Source organism: Phalaenopsis equestris, unplaced genomic scaffold (genome assembly GCF_001263595.1).
Source record: "Phalaenopsis equestris unplaced genomic scaffold, ASM126359v1 Scaffold000174, whole genome shotgun sequence".
Lineage (NCBI taxonomy): Eukaryota > Viridiplantae > Streptophyta > Magnoliopsida > Asparagales > Orchidaceae > Phalaenopsis > Phalaenopsis equestris.
This window is the reverse complement of record NW_018164616.1, coordinates 1,114,715-1,128,597: the sequence shown is the minus strand read 5'-3', so window position 1 is coordinate 1,128,597 and position 13,883 is coordinate 1,114,715. Positions and strand designations below refer to the sequence as shown.

General features: G+C 36.2%; 3 protein-coding genes across 3 annotated transcripts in view; 1 reads left to right on the top strand and 2 right to left on the bottom strand.

Annotated features, from left to right (window-relative positions):
* The window catches only part of LOC110022231 (probable UDP-3-O-acyl-N-acetylglucosamine deacetylase 2), a 49,738-nt gene extending 46,558 nt beyond the window's left edge, over window positions 1–3,180 (bottom strand). The window contains exons 1-2 of the mRNA XM_020721063.1: window positions 3,036–3,180; window positions 2,655–2,951 (exon numbers count right to left, since the gene is read on the bottom strand). Coding sequence (XP_020576722.1) covers window positions 2,655–2,951; window positions 3,036–3,107 — 369 coding nt within the window. The 5' untranslated portion in view covers window positions 3,108–3,180. The remainder of the gene's footprint in view (window positions 1–2,654; window positions 2,952–3,035) is intronic.
* The window catches only part of LOC110022230 (cytochrome P450 71A9-like), a 100,792-nt gene that overhangs the window by 19,841 nt on the left and 67,068 nt on the right, over window positions 1–13,883 (bottom strand). The window lies entirely within an intron of this gene.
* The window catches only part of LOC110022228 (nuclear pore complex protein NUP155), a 32,307-nt gene continuing 29,794 nt past the window's right edge, over window positions 11,371–13,883 (top strand). The window contains exons 1-2 of the mRNA XM_020721059.1: window positions 11,371–11,868; window positions 12,473–12,642. Of these exons, the coding sequence (XP_020576718.1) occupies window positions 11,710–11,868; window positions 12,473–12,642 (329 nt within the window). The 5' untranslated portion in view covers window positions 11,371–11,709. The remainder of the gene's footprint in view (window positions 11,869–12,472; window positions 12,643–13,883) is intronic.

The window sequence follows — 13,883 nt, the reverse complement described above, 5'->3', positions numbered from 1 at the left end:
AAACACGAGAGGAAGACGACAGAAACGGAGAAGAGGAAGAAGAAGAAGGGCGAAGAAGCTCTCTGAGAACTCTCTAAAACTCTTCCCCAACCTTTGTGATCACTCTCAACTCTCCCAAGTGAAATATGCGCTCTTCCCTAAGATCTCCCCTAGCACGAAGAATATTCACAGAGGTTCGAATGACCACTTGCCTCTTTTGGCAAGGGCCCAAGTTAGCTCAGAAGCCATTTTCAACTTAGGACCTGTTCAACGGCTTATCCCGCCAGTTGGAAGGCGACCGGACAGAAAAACAGAGAATCAGCAATGAAACAGGTTGATTGTGTGTGGCGTGGCCACGTGCCACACCACAAATAGGGCGTGGCCATTCTTGGGCGTGGTCACGACCCAATGTGTGGGCGTAGTCACGCCGGGTAATTTCCTGTTTTCGAAATGCAGACCACGTGCAAGACTTGGAAGGCCCTCCCTAAGCGAAAACAATGTTCCGGACGCATTCGGATTGTTTGTTCTACAATTTAGAGACATCAAAATGATAATTCCTCACTAGTAAGCAAATTTAGGGCATGATTTGTTTGCGTTACGCCAAACAGCACTCCCCTGGTCGAGACCATCTCATCAACGTAATGTCGGTCGGCTCTCGCCTCATTGACAACCAAAGCCTGGCAAAAAAATATTGGCCACATGTCAGAGGGCCGAAGACGGATGTCTTGGGCCTTAGGGGAGTCATGTGTGCATGAAGCATATCCTAAAGTTATTCGAGCAGACATACTATACACGTGACATTAAAAATTGATGCCGACAACTTTACTTTGATTTATTGGATTCTAACAAAAAATGATAATATCAATAATATAAACTATAGCCTAATACAAGTTTTTCCTTTAATATTACCTCATCAGTGAAAAAAATGATGTTCAAACTTCCTCGGTTAAAATATTACAGCAAAGAAAAAAGAATCCCATTATAAAAACACAATTGTCATAACTGAATTATTATAGTTTGTGGGATAGCTTATTTACATTTAGAAGAACTTTTGTGTTCGTCTTATCAATAGCGATAATTTTCTTAATATGTGAATATTTTTCAATTGAAAATACAAGTTTTTTGGCAACACGATCATCAAACTAGCCTTATCCCACTTTTTTTAGAGGCTTTATAGTAGAGGCTTTATAGATCTTCATTCTCTATTTTTTACTTGAGTGTTGCATAAAGGTCGTACCATTGTCTCCACGATTATTTTGACATTTGTTATCCATTTTACCTTTGACAGAGGCTTTATAGATCATCATCCTCTATTTTTTACTCGAGTGCTGCATAAAGGTCGTACCATTGTCTCCACAATTATTTTGACATTTGTTATCCATTTTACCTTTGACCTCCCCATTTTACATCCTAATCCTACAACAAGAAGTCATCTAAACGTTTTATTCGGCATATTCTACCATTCTTTATGCATAATCTAACCACCTAAGCCAATTTTTCACTATGTTTTCTATAGTAAATGATACCACCACCACCCATCTAATATAATCATTTATCAATCAATATTTACTAATTTTTCCATATAACCATCTAAAAATTCTCATTTTTTATAAATTAAATTTTACTATACATGACTTTCATCTTCATGACAGTCTCAAATTCAAAATACTCCTGATGAATTCTCCCATTTATGTGTGTGTGTCTATACCACGCTTTGTGCCCCACCTATTTGTAAGAGGCTTTCCACCTTACCTCAATTACTGAAATATTTGAGATGTCCCTATGATTTTGGCAAAAAAAATCCTAGCATAAAAGCAATTTGATTCTCTGATACAAAAATAGGCAGCCCTTCATTCACAACAATCATCTAAGAGCTATTCATTAGAACAACAAAATTTTATTGAAAAATAAAAGGATTCATATCTTCTACATTTACAACAGTTATCAAAACGATAAAGGCAGAAATCCTGGCCACTCAATCCACTTCAATTGGTTGAGATTATTTTATTCAAACCATAATGGTTTTGAAAAATTGTGGAATTAATCCGAAACATCCAAAGTGCATGGCATGACTAGGATTGCTAAATTTTTATCTTATTATCATGATTATTGGAGAAGATCAAAATTCAAAAAAAAGGGAGCACAATAGAACTTCCCCCAATAATGATCCTATCAATGCTTTATAAAAAAGTTAACACCAAAATTAAAGCAATGACCAAAGTTCCTTGAGTGCTCTATTCAAATACTCACCAAAAATTAAAACAAATCACTACAATTTAAGGGAACAGTTGGAGTTAGTAATATTTCAAGAAAAAATATGAAGGAAAACCACTACAATCAAACATATAATAGTTTTTCACTTAAGGAACTGTTCCTGAAAAAAAAATACATATGTGGAACATAAATGGATCCAAAGGACTATTATCTGGTTTCCATTCAATCAAGATGATCAAGTAGTCTACTTATCTTCTTAGTTTGGTCTAGCTAAACAAGATAACCTCACTCCCTCGTCTCCGCCTCTAAAAAATGTTAAATCTAAAATCTCTGCTGCTCATAAATTTAACCCTTTCAAGGTCTAAATAGAGGTAACAACATGCTACTTACAGCACAGAACAGCGAAACAAATACAAAATAAATGATTCAATGATCACACTTCACAATAGAGCATGCATTACCTCTTCGCCCCCTTCAATCTCGATCCTGCAGTTATCCACCCCGCAAACCTCTAAAGCCGAGAGGAGGTGCTCGACCGTCCGCACCATAGCTCCACCGTAACACAGCGTGGTGCAGAGCGGCGAGTTCACCGCATGTTCGATTGTTGCGGGGATTCTTGATCGTCCCAAAGAGAGTACAAAGTATCTCCCCTCTCCGGCCATGGCAGGAAGCAGCCGGGCCGTCGTTGCGGCGCCAGAGTGGAGTCCAATCCCCGATCGCCTCACCTCGGCTGCTATGGTTTGCTGCCGCTTCCCTGTCTGCAAACAAAGAGCCGACGTGACAATTACTGATATCAGACTAGAAGAGAGCTGTGGGAAACAGGACATGGAAGTTTGGATTACCGGCTTCCATGAGATGTGAGGGGATGATCTTTGGAGCGCTCTGCAACCTCCGGCAATGCGCGACAAATGCATATGGTATGCTTACGGGCGAGAAAGCCTTCGTACGGCCGTCAGCGACGTCACTCTTCTTCTTAGAAACATTTTTGTTCAGCCTTTGAAACACAATTATAGGAAAAAATATTACATCAGTACTAATAATGCGTAGCCAATGAAATAACACCACGACATCTTACGTGATAGAAAAAAAAACAGCGCAATAACATGAAGAATATTCCACTCTGTGTTATTCATGTGTTATTGTGTATTATTCATATATTACATCGGTACTACTCATATAGAGTAATATGCGTAGTCAATGAAATAACGTCACGACATCCTACGTGACAGAGAAAAAAAATGGCGCAGTAACACGAAGAATATTCCCCTCCGTGCTATTCATGTGTTATTGGGTATTTATGAATGTTTCATCTACAAAATATGATAGTTTCATTTTCTATCTAAAATTTCCCTATCCAAAAGTATTCATTCTGAATAGGGGTGAAATCAAGTCAAATTTGAGAGAGCCAACCTAAACTAGAAATTGAGATTTTATATTTTGGTTTATGACGAATTCAAGATAAAAATTACGCGACTATTTTAAAATAGAATTTACAATTAGGGAGTTTGTGAAATTAAATCAAATGATTAAATAAAAATTGTCTTTTTAGATGAGATTGCTCAATTCTCGTGTGACACTAAATTAGGGTTTGAGCAAAAGCTCCCAACATTAAATCTAAAATTTGATAGTTGTTTGAGTCAAATCTGAGTTCAAAAAAAAAAAGATCAAATTAAAGTCATCGTTTAGGCTAACCTAAGCCAAAATGTTAAAATTAATACCTAAATTTCTAAGAAGATTATGCGTCTCTCTCTCTCTCTCTCTCTCTCTCTCTCTCTCTATATATATATATATATGTGTGTCTAATATCTAAATTTTAATTTTGACTCAATTACACGCTTAACACCCAAAACATTGTTATTTACAAATATATCATTCTCTTCATTCATTTTTCAAACTCACTCAAATATTAATAAAACCCTAACTAATATTTTTCATTTTTATCACTCTCCGCAGTTTGATTGCACTTAAATACATTGGTAGGATAGTTAAAAAATGTCTCATAAGTGTTTATATTTTATAAATAACAATGTTTCGATTGTTATGTATGTTTAAAACCCAAATTTTTTTATGGTGCATTTACGAGTGCACGGTATAGTTTTGTATCAGCCACCCAATATGTTACATCTCACAATTGTCTCGTGATCTTTCGAATATTGGAGAGCATATATCATGTGACTTATTGATCGCCCCACTTCCAATAGACCTAAATTTGTAATGACACTGACTTGTTTACTTTAGAAGTGGGAGAAATCACTATTTAAAAAAAAATAAAAGTTCATCATGTATTGAAATCTTTTTAAATTATATCTTATACAAGTTTAGTGTCCCTCGTTGAATTATAACTAATATCATGAAAACAAAAACACAAATCAGATTTGTATCTAGCTCAAATAAAAGAAGCAATGGCAGTCTCGTGTGGAAGTGTGAGAAAAATGGCGGTGTTGCATTCGTGAGAACAATGTGAACGTGTGACACATGTGGCGAAGTGAACATGCGGTCCCCAACTAAACCAAATGAAGAAAGTTTCAAGATAGGCGAACGTCACATGGGGTTTTGGACAACTGAAACTCGACAATTATGACATATGATTGAGTAGATTGAATGACTAACGTGTGATGGCGACATTCAATGACTAACAACAAATAAAAAAAGACTTATGGATAGGCTTTCTTTAATTAAATAAATTGTTATGTTAATCTAAATTTCTTTAATTGTTAATATTAAAATGTCATTGAATAATGTTATAATTCGGTAGCTAAAAAGCATATGAATAAAAGTTCTTGAACGAATTGTTGAGTTCTTAAGAAGTGAATGAAAGAAATCAAGTTGATTCTTTTAATTCGTAACGCTTTTTTTATATAAATATTTACACTTAAAAATACAAGTTTTATAGCCTTGATTAGATAATAATAATAATGGATTCATAAATGTATTTTATGAACTCAATGGCCCTGAAATATTCCCCTACTCTTCTTTTGCTTTGTGAAGGGTAACGACCCTTTTTTTATACAATGGAGAATGAGGTGCAAGAGTTGCATAACAAGTACTTTCTTCATAACAATGTTACTCTTCATAAGTTTTCGGGATAGGCTCAAACAACTGAAGTCGTGGGCAAGGATCTGGTCTTTTACCGAGACCAGTTCAAATAAGACCTTTAGTTATCATTGTGTGACGAAATCTAAAGTGTTTTTAACAAATATGGGGTTATTTTGATGCAAATACTGTCAAATGCGATCACCGTCATAATGACCTTTGTCGTCAAGAGCCTATCTCGTGGTCAATATACATTTTTTAAGCATTTTTTTTTTCTTGTGTGAGGTTTATAAGAAGGGTTTTGCTATATTTTAACGGGCAAGGAACTCCACTTGCTAGGAGTGGAGAACAATATACCTTCTTAAGCATTTTTTTTCTTGTTTAAGGTCCATAAGAAGGGTTTTGCTATATTTCAACGGGCAAGGAACTCCACTTGCTAGGAGTGGAGAATAAAATAAAAGATTAGAGAAAAAAGTTTTTTGTTGGCTCTTTGCACTGGTGTTTGGGAGATTTAGATCGAGTATTTAGAGTGGGTGGTGTCCCGGTCAAAGTCTCTTCTGGATAGCATAAAAATCGGCAAGGCGATGTTGATTGGTTGCCACCTCTTGGTCCAACATTACACCACCGAGGCAAATGTTACCCGTTTACTGGTGGGTGAGATGACCAAGGAGTAGAGAAGCCATTCAGACATCGATGAGGCGGTCTGAGCAAAGGAAGCTTGTCGCTAAACAACTGAAACAGAAGCATCCTGCAGCACTAAGTAACTTCATAGAAGATGAGGATCTGCTTTCTTACAGTGCGGCCTTGAGGCATATCTTCTCCGCGTTTGAGACTACTATTATCATGTTTTAGTTTTTTTTATGTTTTTTATTTTTAAATGAGTCGTCACCTTGTCTATCGTCGTATAATTCTCATTTCCAAATAAGTCTCCTCCGGATCTTATAGATGATCTGGAGAATAGAGAATTAAAAAATATAAGGATATACAATGAAGGAGAAACAAGAGAAATAATGTGAAGAGTTTATGTGCAATAAACCTCGTGTGATATGTCAAGAGTGTACGTCCAAACATGATCGGACATAAAACACTTTGAACTGAATATCTACAAAAGAGTATCTGCATAAGCTGCCCAAACCAGAGAACATAATTTTTAAATTTGTCACAAAGTTAAGAGTGCTCCCAAAGGGATTATCCCATTTGATTAAATACATCTTAGGAATTTCCCAAGAATGTTTTTAATCAGAGAAGTTCTACTTGCACTTGAGTGGTGACTAGCAAGGATGTCGCAAAAAAAGGTTGTCTTATAAGAGACATCCCGACGCTTTCTGAGCTCTCGCTAAGCCACAAGGTAGATGATAGGTTCCTCACATTCTCAAATGGGTAGCTGCTCATAGGAAATTGAGACTCATGAAACAACCAAGTCATTTGGTAGGAAACAACATACCACTTCAAGGCCAAACTAGGTTGCAATTGCATGGGACAAATTGTTGTATTTCAAACGTGCAACGACCTGTCAACCGTGTGAAACCCACCAAATGTCATCGATTAAAATGTCAAAGGAAAACATTAGTAAGCAAAGGAAATGAGGAGTGATTCTGATAAGGTAGGGATAGCTGGCTCAAGCCACCATGGATTATTCATCCAAAGTTATTCAGACCCTATGTCTACCTGATTGAGAAGGTTGTCCACCCAACTCGACCGGAAGCTATTTTGTCAGCAATTCATGAACTGCATTGTCCAAAGGAACCTTGGTAGTCAAAAGAAATAGACTCTGCTCCTATATCATAGAGGTTATATTTTGTATGTACGAGACTTACGCTTGCCAAACATAGGTAATAATCTGCCTCTAAGAGAGGAAAGAGAGGCCAAACTTATCAACCCATAGCACTCTCAAAAAGGTTGTTATACCTCATATGAGATGGGAAGTCTTCTAGCAACCCCAGCATTTTAAACAACCCACAGACCAATAAAAGGCTTCTTAAATCCAACCCCAATGCCTCCACTTTTGTCTTATAAATCCCTCCTCGACATAATTTATTTACTTCAATACCATACAACGATCATAATTATGAATGATACTCCTGAGCTTAATCGAGCTATTGAAATCTTTTCGCAACCTTTGCACCAACTCCAAAGAGATCGACTTGCTTCTCAAACTTCAATGTTTTGCTCTCCTCCTTAAGTGCAAGCATCTTTGATTTTAGAGCCTTAAAGCTCTTGGTATTCTTTCTAAGGGTAATCCACAACTTCATCAGCTCCTTCGAGCACTCCCTAGATCCCAATGCTATAAAGAGAGGTAATTCAGCATTGTAGACATCTTTGTTCTGCATTTTGTTAGTTGATTCTCTAAGGTCTTAACTTCTTGAACTTTAAGAGCATATATATATATATATATATATGCGCTTATACTCACACTTATACTCACACTAGAGGAATTTTATATTTATCATTTCAAATTTCCACATTGCAAAGGAAAGATTGATACCCCCTTCAAGTTTCATATTTTTCATCATCAGAAATAAATAATTTTATATCATATGGATGAAGTGAACACATAATAGATGAGATTGACATATGAAAAAATGAATTACATATTCTTCAGTCAAATGGTGCCTATTGCATTAATAATTTATTTAGTACACACTCGAATACAAATATTGGAAGGACTTGTTGAGGAATTTTGTACCCTAGCACCCCCTTATTATGCTTTAAAGGAACAATCTCACAAACATTATCCTGTAATGATTGCTTCAAAAGTGCAATGAGATCTGGTTCAGAGCACTTCTGCTTATATTTATTTCACATCATAGCAAAATATCATCTAGGATGGATGAAAATGGCCATTGAAAAAAATCATCGCTTTAAGAACCTCGTGATGTACATTGTCTCTAACTAGTTTTGATATCATTGGGACTGTCCCATCTAGCCGGTCAGTTTGACTATAAGTTTGCTGAAATCAGAGCTTTGAATGACTCTTAATTAAAGTTTGAATGTTTCTTACTCAAAATATTGCTTGGAGATTCATGTCATGCCTCTAGTTTTATTCAAGATGATGAAATTTGTTGGTGGAGTGTCACAAATGTTACCAAAATTGGTCAAATTCGAGTCCAATCATTCTCAATCAACACGTTAAAGCCTATTTAGAGATTTTTTTCGAGTCATTGAATTGACAAATAAGCTAAAAATTTGTCACTTATATTTGAATTGAACGCTTATATGAGAGGAATCCAACAAGCTTATTCTCCCTTAATTATAAGGTGATTAATGCGCTCAGTTTATAAAAAAAATTATTTATGATCAAGAGAGATCAATATAAGTCATCCAATGGGTGATTGAAGGAGTTATTCGTCAAAGGACCAAGTTGCCCCTCCTATTGAGCATATAAATATACTTCATATATTCACTTAAGGAGAAACAAAATATTCAAACTCCAGTGTTGTTCTATATTGAATGCATGATGATAACGTCTGACCATATACTCATCGACCACCGTCGATCATTGCACACTGACCACCACCGACCGTCTCTCTGCTTGTCACAATCAATGAACTGTATTGTGAAATGACATATCCCTGAATAAGGTGCGGCAAAGTATTCTAAAGCACACAAACTACTGTTGTTGACTGCCACCGATCACCCCTTGTCCTCAACTACAACGAACTCTATTGTGGAACAACATGTCCCTAAATACAGTGCAATAAAAGTACTATAAAAATGATGTTACGAGTATTTCACTTACTGAGTAGCAAATAACGCCTTATTGAATATCTGATGATAACTTATATTGACAAATACTTTCAATCGTTGTACCCCGAATATAACGTTTTCTTCATACTCCTGAAGTGTATTGTTCATCGTGCAAAGACAAATGATGTACTTGGTTTAGCGCTCTAACACTTCATTCTCAATTGCGCGTAATGAAATATAACTAGGCCCCGTGTTTTTTTTTCCCAAATGTTTCCATGTAAAAAAAATTATGGTGCATTCTCCTGGTACTTTTCAATCATCAGTATTTGTGTTGGATTTTCATATAACACTAATATGTTTAATTATCACTATACTCATGAATTTTCAGGCACACAACAAAAAATCTATTAGAATAGATTAACATCTTAGACCTCAAAAATTAATTTGAAATTTAGTTCAAATGTTGTTTGAATTTGTTTTTTTTTTCAAATCTCTTTCAATTATTATTTTTTTAACTACTTCAATTATGAAAAATTTTGATAAACATTTCTGAAGACAGAATAATATAACTACTTCAATTATGAAAAAAATTGATAAACATTTCTGAAGACAGAATAATAATTTCATTTAAATGAAACTTCCAGACTAATTTTTATGATAAAAATAAATAATAAAAAAAATTATAATTCATATGAAATAAAAAAAAATTCAATTATAATGTATTGCCATGAAATATGTGTATATTTATTTGGGGGGATTTACATGCATAACACACATAACATTTAGATTTACATATATTCTACCCAAAATTAAGCACATTCTACCCAAAATTAAGCACTGACAAAAAAATCCCCTAAAACATACTTAATTTCTAAAAATAATACTCTGTCATGGCAATGACAAACCTCCAAGCAATCATCATAATTTTCCAATATAACTGCTCCTGAGTTGGTCCGAAATTCATTGATTGCTGGCAAGTGCAACCAATCAGGAGCATACCCATCCGTCTCTCTTGTTGTCTTGAACAAGGGAGACTATTTTTGTGTAAGATCATTAAGAGTTTGCCATTAATATTCAAGACAATATTATAGGTCACAATATTTGGCTTAATGCCCGCCTCCATCATTATTTGGAACACAAAACAACAACATGATAACTCTCGTTGGACACAACAATAGCAACGTGTTACAGTCATAGATCATCTAATAAGTCTCGTTGAGGAACAACATCGAGAGGGCTTGCCATGTCTTTGACGGCGAACCGAAGAAGCAGCTGTCGGCCAAGTTGATGATGAGATTATAATGGAGAAAATTGAGTGTCATATTTGAGGCACGAAGAATGTTTTGGATATCTTTCTTGTACATACTAAATTTTAAATAATAGACATGTAAATCTCAATGTTTCCATTTATATGTATTAATCTTCCCCCCTCAATTACCCCGTTTTTTGAACATAACATTCGAACCCGACATCAAGGATCGGAGAGCGGCGTCAAATTTCGAGCTCAAAATCCATCCAAATTGACCCCGGGAGGGAGGGGGGGGGGATGTCTAATAGAACCCCATTGAAAGGATTTATTAGCGGATTTAATAAATATAACCAAACATAAAAATACAAGTTTGATGAATTTATTAAATTTTAGGTCTAAGATTTGGATTTTACCTTCAATGCATGATAAATTTAAATGTAACAAATATAATAAAAAAAGTTTTTATCATATTCGAATTTATTAAATCCTACTACTGCTAATAATAAATTGTTTATTGCAGCAAAACTAAAAATTATTATATTAGGCACGTGATGCAAATTCCACGCGACAATTTGACCCCAAATCATGTATGTCAATGGACTCAAATTATCACATAACCCCCTATTATTGGACAAAAAAAAATTACGTCAGGACTCCGAACGTAGAGCTACGTTCAAATTGCAATAGTCGTTCTATTATAGGAATATCCCACTGTGTTATAGAAATATTCCATCAGCGTTATTTGTGGAAAATAAAATTTTATTGGAATATTATCTCACATTAATTGATTTGAGGCTGACATAATGAAAATTGAAATAATACAGAGAATATGCCGAATAACACACCAAATCAAGTAACACGGGTAAATATTTCAATAACATTGCAAAGTAATCGAATGACACCACATAATACTCAAATAATATTCATTTTTTATAAATAATACGGATGAAATATTTCTGTAACAATACAGTGATTATTATAATCCTAGGGTATCTTTACATTCTAGTTCATATCCCTGAAGTAACACGCGCTCATTATTGGACACCCATATAAATGTAGATCAGTTGTCCTGAATTGTGGAGATGCACCCCCCATTCATTTTCTATAAATAATGCGGATGAAATATTTCTATAACAATACACTGATTATTGTAATCCTAGGGCTCATTATTGGACACCCATATAAATTTAGATCAGTTGTCCTGAATTGTGGAGATGCACCCCCGAAATCGTTATTAGGCATGGTCACGAACTCGTCGCGAGCAACTCAAAGCAACAAGGAGTAGCCGAAGGGATCACAGAGGAAGCCGCTTTCAGCTGGCGCGTTTTTAAAAAACCTGGGCTAAATCCTCCGTCCTCCGCACTCGAAACCTTCTCGGCCGTTTCCTCCCCGTCGCGCTCCGCCGCTCCGCCCTCTTCTTGAAGGACAACAGAACCGTAGCTATTCAGCTAGTCTAGATCTTTTATTCTTGAAGCTCCCGGGCTAACCTAATTGGGGTTTCAATTTCCTTCGCATTCTTTGGGTTTAGATTTTTGTGTAATCGGGATATGGTATGGGAGGACGAGATCGTTGGGACCGATGTTGCTTCGGCTGGGCTTCACATTAGTGAGTGCATCGGTCGGGATGCTGCCAGTCAGCTTGACCTGGAGGAGGCACTGGAGGTTTCTCGGTATTCCAGTCATCCCTATTCTTCCCACCCTAAAGAGGTACCCCTCTTTCCTTGTTTCTCTTTCTAGCTGTGGGTCGCATGTTAGAAATCTGAGAATAGGGAGTTTGGCCCATGTTACCCGAGTTTGGAGAAATTAGAAATCTGAATGAAAGAAAGATGAGGTTTTCCAACCTTTCTTGAGATGATTTACTATCCTAAGTGCTTGTTTACACACCCTTTTGTTGTCTTCTGGGCTTTAGGAATTGTTCCCCGCTTTTGCAGACCATGAATTGATTCACGAAATAGTGGATTCATCAATTAGGCGGCCTTAACCGGCGTGAATGCCTGATCACTCTGTTAAATGGATGTTGGGAGTTTGACAGTGGAAACGCATGCTTGAGAATGAGTAGGAATATTGGGAGGCCTGTGGGTGATGTTTCTTTTTAAATTACTTATTGATTTGGGCATGTAAATAAATCGAAGCAAAACCTGCATTTTGATTAAGTCGCAGCAAACATAATTTTTCATGCATAACGCGAAGAAAGAATTCCCTTGATCATGCTTCTATAATAATAACGTATTTGATTAGCTGCCTTTTAACTTTAAACTCTCTTTCCATCATCCATGGCTACTCATTGTCTCAATGAACGCTCTTTCCCCAGTGGCCTCCTGTGGCTGAAGTGTTGGATACAAGAGAGTTGCCCGCGGTGCTGATTGACAGGTATAATGCAGCTGGTGGTGAAGGAACAGCTTTGTGTGGAATTTTCCCAGATATACGCCGAGCTTGGGCTTCAGTTGATAACTCTTTATTTCTTTGGCGCTTTGATAAACGGTGAGAATAATGCAAATAGAATTTTTTTCATTAATATTCCTGTCCAGCTACAGTTTGTTTCAGTTTAATTCAGGCTATCTTTGTCTAGCTACCAAAATCTTCATTATATTTAGCGCTGCTTGCCATCACCCTGGCAGCTATCTCTATAATCTGTTCAGTCAGCCGTTTCAGCACCATCACAATGAAAACATTTGAAATGCAGCATATATAACATGTGTTGTGATACAAATAATTGTGATTTGTTGATGTTGGCGTATCCTTGAGACAATGGACTAATAAAATTATTGAGCAATTAAAAAATGCTAATTCCAGAGATAGTTGCGGCAAAAAAAAAAAATAAAGAAGTTCTTTAGGTGGGGGGCAATGATAAGGTCATACTGGTGTGAAAAGCTTAAGGTAGTTTGCAGGGATTTCAAAGCACTTGGATAGAAATAGAAGTCAGTGATTTTCAAAATAGTGGACGTAGGAGAGGAGTTTAGGGATACAAGAGAGTCAGAGTGTAGTGCACCAAGTAGATAAAAGGCTGAAGAATTCAAATAGGATCAGGGGGGTCATGGACTTGGAAATAATGGAAGGAGTATCAAGAATTGAAAAAAATAAAGAGATGAATGGTGGGAGGAAGTGGGAGGTCAATGATGGAATGTCAAAAAGCAAAAAAGGAGGAATGGAGAGCAGTGAGGTGGAGAGGAGGGTAACATGTAGTCAAGTGGCGCCGTGGTAGGAAGTCATGGAGCGCACATTGAGAGACGAGAGCGTATGCGAAGTTTAATGTAGAAGAATATGAGAATCAACAATGAAGAGAAATAAAAGACTTGGGGATAAACATAGAGGGGTTTTTTGGTAGCTCATTTTTAATAGGAGGTACTTTGAATTTAGCATAAATCTAGCCAAACGGCTAAATGTGCCCACATTAAGTCCGATCAGTGGTTAAATTTATACTTAGTCTCATTTTGCCGTAATTCTGGATTTACTAAATCCAATGAATCAATGGATTTAACAAATTCAGGCAAAATGAAGAGGGAGCTCCCATTGTGGCTTATTTCTTTGAGGATATTGAGTAGGATTAAACTTCAACAATACCAAAATTTTTTTGAATTTAATTGCACTAGGATTTGATGAATTTGGATTCATATAATTTACTAAATTCTATTTATATTAAGTCCTGCTTGTAGCCAAACAACCCTAAAGGGTTTTGAGAAAGATAGCTAGATGCTGTAGAGGGAAGTATGATGCTCATCCAT